Source organism: Neophocaena asiaeorientalis, unplaced genomic scaffold, assembly GCF_003031525.2.
Source record: "Neophocaena asiaeorientalis asiaeorientalis breed wild unplaced genomic scaffold, Neophocaena_asiaeorientalis_V1.1 scaffold134, whole genome shotgun sequence".
NCBI classification, from domain to species: domain Eukaryota; kingdom Metazoa; phylum Chordata; class Mammalia; order Artiodactyla; family Phocoenidae; genus Neophocaena; species Neophocaena asiaeorientalis.
In genome coordinates, this window is record NW_020185339.1 from 28,440,782 (window position 1) to 28,447,493 (window position 6,712).

A 6,712-nucleotide genomic window follows, 5' to 3' on the forward strand; every position below is an offset into this window, starting at 1 on the left:
CTCACTACGTCTAGCAATGGGTCCTGGCAAGTCTTAGGACCCAGTGCTGCCGCTTGGGGAAATTTTCCAGAAGGGGCAGGGTAGTGGGTGGATATCAGTGCCCCCCTTCAGCTCTCTCAAAGTGGCCTCCCTACCCTCCTCTTCCCTTCATCTGGGAAGCACACTTAGAGCTCCTGGGGATGAATGGCCGGAAGGACTCATCCACTGCAGAGGAAGTGGATTTATTGCAGGTGGGGGAGGGAGGGGTCAAGAGGGGAGTAAGAGGTGGCCAGCCTTTGCACACTTGCATCACCACAGGCACACCTGCTTACACTCAGGAGCATGAACAACCCTGCACCTGGGGACAGAGAGGCACTGGGGGATGAACGCGCAAAACCTCATGCCCCATTCCCAGACCCCGTCCCCCGCAGCCCACCCAGTACACTGCGCAGGCTCTCCAGAGCCTTCCTCTGCCCTTCCTCCCCAGCTCGGTGCCCAAGTCCCCAGCTCCCTGCAAGGCGCCACGGGGTCGACTACTCGACTACTCGCTGCCCGCAGCCTCAAGGCAAGGGATCTGCCACGCTCACCGCTATCCCCGCCCTGGCCTCGGCACGTCCTGGAAGCAGCTACTCTGCACTGGGGGCCGGCTTTGCACCTGGGGAGAGGGACTCCGGCGGGGGTGGCGGGCGCTCCCCCGAGCTCCCTCGAGCCCGGCCCAGGCGCTCAGGCCTTGCTGCCCCGAGGCAGGCTCTGCGGCGAGTGCAGCTCCACCGACTGCCGCCGCCGCACCTCGCGTTCCTCCCAGTCAGTGTCGGGCTCCAGCCCCTTCAGCACGGCCAGGCGCTCCGACAGGCTCTTGGCGGGCGGGAACAGGATGTAGTTGTAGAGGAGGGAGGCCAGGATGGCGCCGACCAAGGGTCCGACCCAGAAGACCTGGGGGCGAGCGAGAGGGCGGCTCGCGGGAGTGCTCCTCTCCCCCTTCCCGTTGAAAGGGAGCCTCACGCGGTGAAGGTAATCAAACGCGTATGCATGTAGTTATCAACGACTACTGAGCAATTGGGAAGACTTGTTAATTGGGGCTAATGGTGCGAATTGGAGCCGACTGCCCGGGTGAACTTGGTCAAGTTACTTACCCTCTCTGTGCCTGTTTCCTCGCTATAATAAGATGTAATTTCTGAAGTTCTTGTGCAAAACTAAATGAGTCAATATTTGCAAAGCACTTAGAAGAAGTCCTGGCACATACTAAGTACTAGATAAGTGCTAAATAATAGAAATGTGTTATGTAGTATAAATATTGCCATTTATCGAGTTCTAAGGCACTGCGTCATCTGTTTTACACCTCGCTTAATCTTTACAAAAAGCCAAAGCAACAACTGCTCTTATCCTCATTTACAGATGTGGAAACAGAGTCTTTGGCGTCAGACCTGAAGGGTGGACCCAAGACTCCACGGGGGCCCCAAGAGGAGGACTGTGGAGGGTTCGCTGATCCCACCCCAAGCTCTTCCAGCCAGATGGGTTTCTGGGAGAGGGGAAGGCAGGGAGGTTTCAGCCATTACCCAGTGGTTGTCAAACTTGCCAGTGACCACAGCTGGAGCCAGAGAGCGGGCAGGATTCATGGAGCAGCCAGTGTAATGGATCTGCAATGGGAGGCAGGGGTCAGAGAGGGGACGGAGGTGAGGAAGGGGCGGGGGGGAGTCTCTGTGCCTCTCGCCAGTCCTTGACCTCAGCCTAAAGGGAATCCATGCGATGGACAATGGAGTTCATGTTATATTTACAGGGCTCGCTATTCATTTGAAGCTGGAGTGATATCTGTCCCTTTGTGGTATATGGGAGTCAAACCCTCTGGGGTGTGTCCCTGTGTCTTTCCCTCTTGGGAGTTCTGTGTATCTGTCCCTCTGGGGTCTTTGTGGCTCTCACTTTTGGGCGTTCTGTGTATCCGTCTCTAGAGTGGTCTGTGTGTCTGTTTCCTTGCAGTAGGTCTGTGTGTCTGTCCCTCCAGGGAGGCTGGAACCAGTGGCCATGACCTACCCCGAGGAGGTGGCCCAGGACCACAGAGAAACCAATGGAGAGGGCGGGGGTACCCAGGTTGTCTCCACGGCGCTCATCCGTGGAGGCGAAGATGCAGAGCACCAGCTGCAGGGTCAGGAAAAGCTCCACAGTAACGGCCTGGCCAGCTGTCGAGTTGTTGCTGAGCTGGGGACAGAGAGGGGGTGGGGGGGACACACTGAGCATGCTCCCCACACTGGTGCCATCTTCCTGCCCACCTGCAGTCAAAGCTCCAGATAGCCTTCCGGGCAGCAATCCAGAACATCAGGGCTCACCAGCCACCTTAGTCCAAACTACTGATGGCTTCTTCCTGGGCCATGGCACAAAGGCAGGGGGATGGACCCTACAACTGATTGCGGTCCCCGGGCCAGAGGTAGGGAAACTGACTCCATATCCCATTAGATTTGGGAGCTGGGGTTGTGCGCCTGCAATGTGAAAGGAAAAGGATGCTGAGATCCATAATTTCTGCTTCCTGAAGAACAAGGAGGGAAGAGGTTTTGATTGCAGCAGGAAGCTTTAGGCCAGGTAAAAGGAAGACCTTCCTCTCTATTTAAGCCATAAGATACTGGTGTAACGAGAGGCCTGCGGTCTTTCCTCCTGTGGTCAAGGGGCTCCCAGAACAGGATCTAGGGACTTGGCTCTGGGGATGGCGCTAGTGTGCCCCTTCCCTCTGTGACTGCATTGTGCAGCTCTTTCCTCTAACCTTTGCCTGTTCCCTTTGACCTTGCCTGTTCCATACTGCATTTCAGGCCTCAATTTTGCCCTGTGGATTGGCTCCCTGCACATCCTCCAGAGGTTGAGGTTGGGGTGCTGGAGCCCTGTACTTTGGTGCCTCCTCACCCCACGTGGGGTGCCCATGGTCCCGGCACACCTTGCGTTGGGTAACAAGAGAACTTGGGGCTGAGCAAAGAGGTGATTTCATCCACCCAGTGCTGGATTTCTTTCTGGGTTTTGTTATCTTATGCCCTACATCCTGCCCTCTCTGGGCACTGCACTGGGTGGAGCTGTGATAGTTCTGAGCTCCCACGATCCTTCTCCAGGCCCTGAATCCCAGCCCCGGGTCCTAGCCCTCAAGCTGGCACCCTTGGGTCTCTCTAGAGTCTAACTTCAACCACCCCCCATTCCCCCCTCCCCTCCAGGTCTTCCAATGTCAGAGCCTATAGTGGGCGGCAGTGAAGAGCTTTGAAGGCAGACACTTTGGCGCTTTTGACTTGCTGTGGGGCCCTACTTATTTCAGCCTCAGTTTGTCTTTCTGTAAAATTGGGATAATAGAATGGATCCTGGAGGACTGTCTGAGAATCAGAAATGACAAGGGCAGAACCCCAGCTCCATTCCCACTGGTAAACAGTGGATCTAAGGGAGACACTGTGGATGTGGGTTTGGTGTCAGACAGCTCTGGGTCCACTTCCAGGTGCTGACACTGGTTCTGTGATTTGAGCCAATTAAACGCTGAACCTCAGTTTACCACCCAGGGTGGAGAATCACAGAATTCACCTTACAGTGTTGTACCTAGAATGAGATGAAATCTGGCCTAGCACGAAGCAGGTGTGCATCAATGGTAACTTCTTGGTGGACAGACTGGCTTTTCCAGTGACCTCACAGGACACTTGGGACACCCATGGGGGTCAACTAGCTCTCACTAGCCTCAGGACAAGTCAGTCCCGCTGCTGCCCCATTCCAGCCAGGAAGGTTCTCTCCAGTCCCTCAAGATGGTAAGTGCTGAGCAGTAACTTGGGGGGGCCTCCTCAGACCCTTCCCTTCTGAGGGCCCTAGTCAACTGTGAGATGATGGGAGAGCAGGAGGCCATGTCCTCATGGCCCCTTAGCACTCCCATTGCCCTGCTATTAGAGGAGGTTCCCCCACCACACATTCTTGAGACTTTCTTGGCCATGCTCTCAGGAAGTTCCTCTCTCAGTCTAACTACACCTCATCTTGCTGCAGACTGAACTAATTTCTTTCTCGATGGAAATGGTCAGATCTCTCAGTCTGTTCACCACCATGGCCACTCTTGCCTTTTCTCCACCTTGAGCCCCCAGCCTAATGATATTTTCCATTTTGAAGAAGAGATGAGTTCTCCAGTTGGGATACCCCTGCCCCTTGCATGAGGAAGGCCACCTGTGCCGAGGAGGGGATGGCCACAGAGACTGTGCAGGACTCTTCAGAGACATCAGAGCTCTTACCCAGTGGCCCAGGGATAGAGAAGGCCAAGAAATGCAGGAGACTGAGGCACAAAAGAGGCACTTGCCTTTCCTTGACTTGGGATGGGGGATGGAGCAAAAGCTGTGTTGAGGGAACACAGACTGTCCCTTCCCAGCCATGCCCTCAGATGCCCAGGCCTTTCACAGACCCAGGAGAGGGGGAGGGTGGGGAGGGGGAAGGGGGCTGCGGCGTCACCCTCAGCTCCCAAAGTGCCCAAGGCTCCTGATTAGCCACTGTTCATGGAATCAGCAGTTAGCTCATGGGCTCTGGGGACCTTCTCTGAGGTCTGGAGAGACCTTGCCCCTTTAGCTTTGTCCTGGGTTCTGGTGCTTATTCTGGTATTGACAAACTGTAGGACTTTTAGACTGTCGCTTCCCTTCTCTGAGCCTCAGTTTCCTTGTTTGCAAAACAAGGCTTAGGTGGTGGCTCAGGGAGGGGACGTTGGTGGGGTGGAAAGATCCTGGGTTTTGCAGTCAAGCCTGGGTTTGAAGGCTGGCTCTGGTACTTCCCCTTTTTGAGCCTCAGCTTCCGTGACCTTAAGAAATGGATCTTCTCATCCCTGCCTCTCAGGCTGGTGTGAGGTATCAAGCTGTGGCTCATGAGGAGCCCCCGCTGTGAGGCCTGCACACAGTAGATACTGAAGAAATGTTGGGTCTTCTTCCCTCGAGAAGATGCTGGGCATTAGCCCTCTGAGGTTCCTCCCAGCTCGTAAAGCATGTCTGCTCTGGGACCCTGTCCTCTGCCGAGTCCTAGCGCAGCCCTCCCTGTAATGCAGGTAGCAAGTCAACAGAAACCTTGATGCTGCTCTTCCTCCAAGAGGCTCAGGACAGAAAGTACAGTCGACCCGTGTGTATTCCAGCCTCTGCTCTGACATTACTGTTCCCTCTACCCTGACTCTCCTATGGCAGCTGTGTTCCTGGCTCTCGAATTTCTGCCGCTCCCCCATACGGCCACCCTCCCTCTCTTTCTGTCTCTCTCTCTCTCTCTCTCCCTCTCCCCACCCCCAGACCCTCACCCAGATCTGGTCCCTCCCCTCTCATCCTTTATAAGAGACTCCCCCGGATCTGCCCCTGTGGAAAGGACAAAGTTCTGGCTACTCACAGCATTGACTGCCAGGTCCCCCCGGATGTCTGGTGGTGTGATCTCAGAGAGCAGGGCGGCCCCGGCCACGGCCCCCAGCAGCTGGGCAGCCACATAGAAGGCAGCTCGGAGAAAGGAGACGTGGCAGCCCACCAGGCAGGCCACGGTCACGGCAGGGTTGATGTGGGCCCCGCTGACGTGACCCAGAGCCTGCACCAGGGTACCGATAGCCAGGCCAAAGGCCATGGCAATCTGCAGTACAGAGGGCAAGGCCTGTGGCCAGTTGAGGGCTGAGCCGAGGCCAAAGAAGACGAAGAGGAGTGTGGCCAGGAACTCTGCAAACACCGCCCTGGAGAAGGCTATGGACCGGAGTTCCCACATGCTGTGGAGACTTCTGTGGGCTAGCCCAGTGGTCTCAGGGATGGGAAGCTTGCGGCTCTCTCTCTCTCTCCGTCTTTCTCTCTCAGGGTCTCTGGGGAGGCTGGTCATGGGCATTTATAGGGTTTTTCCACGTGGTTTTGGACACGTGAGATGGAGGTGGACTTTGGGCCAATACCTCTTCTCCCCGATGGCTGCCTCCTGCCCCCCCTCCACCCCTGCCTGTAGCATGCCTATCACCCCATCTTGGACTTCACAGCTGAATAATGTTCCCCATTAATGAGCTCCAGATAAGGACTGACGTCCCCTAGTTTTCCGTGTTTGTTCCCTTGGTTACCCCATGGCTGCTGCCCCAGGGCCTCCCCTGCCCCCACCGCCCCCATCTTAGGGGGATTCTCTAGGGGATTGCACCGCCAAACCCCTCTCTCTGATTCAAACTGTTGGCCAAGGCAGGGGCAACACCTTACAAAACTGACCATGAGACAGGGTGTCAACGCTACCCCTTCTGGTGATTGGGAAGTTCTTCCTGCTGTCTGGCCTCCAATTATTCTTTCTTGCAGGGAGTGGAAAATAACTGGTTGATGTGATGTGAACCTTCCAAGGCATAAATGTTTTGTGTATCTTCTGTGCTTGCTTTCTTGCAGTCAGTCACCCATAAGTCATTAAGCTTCACTCGCTCCCTGAAACCCCAGCCAAATAGTAGTTCCCATAGCCTGGAGGCAGGGGGTGATTTCAGAGGCATTGGGACCCTGGCCTTGGGTGATGGAGTCAACCTGGGGTCGACTAAGCAAGCTGTGGGCTTCTATTCCGTCGTCCATCTCTGTGATTTAAAAGGGATAATAAACGTACGTGGGCTTAGGGTTTGGAGTAAATGAATTCATGCATAGAAAGGGCTCAGAGCTGTGCCTGGCCCACAGCAAGCTATCAATTGGTATCATCTGTTATTAATAACATTATTAATACTCTGAGGTGGAGACCACGACTCCCCAAACTCACATGTCAGGGTCCCAGGAGCTGTGACAGGCTCTAG

At 55.4% G+C, this 6,712-nt stretch overlaps 1 protein-coding gene across 2 annotated transcripts; it reads right to left on the reverse strand.

The window, feature by feature from the left end:
- Positions 1-205: 205 nt before the first annotated feature.
- On the reverse strand, positions 206-5,769 carry AQP2 (aquaporin 2). 2 transcript variants are annotated; one of them, XM_024737219.1, is made up of 4 exons: positions 5,326-5,769; positions 2,008-2,172; positions 1,536-1,616; positions 206-912 (listed from the first exon to the last, which is right to left on the reverse strand). In XM_024737219.1, exons 1-4 carry the CDS (start codon positions 5,683-5,685, stop codon positions 703-705), a joined length of 816 nt encoding a protein of 271 aa, XP_024592987.1. In that variant the 5' UTR covers positions 5,686-5,769; the 3' UTR covers positions 206-702. The 2 variants fall into 2 exon arrangements, with proteins under 2 accessions (XP_024592987.1, XP_024592989.1); XM_024737221.1 differs by having other exon boundaries at positions 697-912; positions 1,556-1,616; positions 5,326-5,763.
- Between the last annotated feature and the right edge of the window lie 943 nt (positions 5,770-6,712).

Coding starts and splice junctions, on each gene's coding strand:
- AQP2 (XM_024737219.1), bottom strand. CDS start 5,685: ATGTGGGAACTCCGGTCCATAGCCTTCTCCAGGGCGGTGTTTGCAGAG. Junction 1,617..2,007: donor TCCTGGGCCACCTCCTCGGG/GTAGGTCATGGC, acceptor CTCCCATTGCAG/ATCCATTACACTGGCTGCTC. Junction 913..1,535: donor GCAAGTTTGACAACCACTGG/GTAATGGCTGAA, acceptor GCTCGCCCCCAG/GTCTTCTGGGTCGGACCCTT.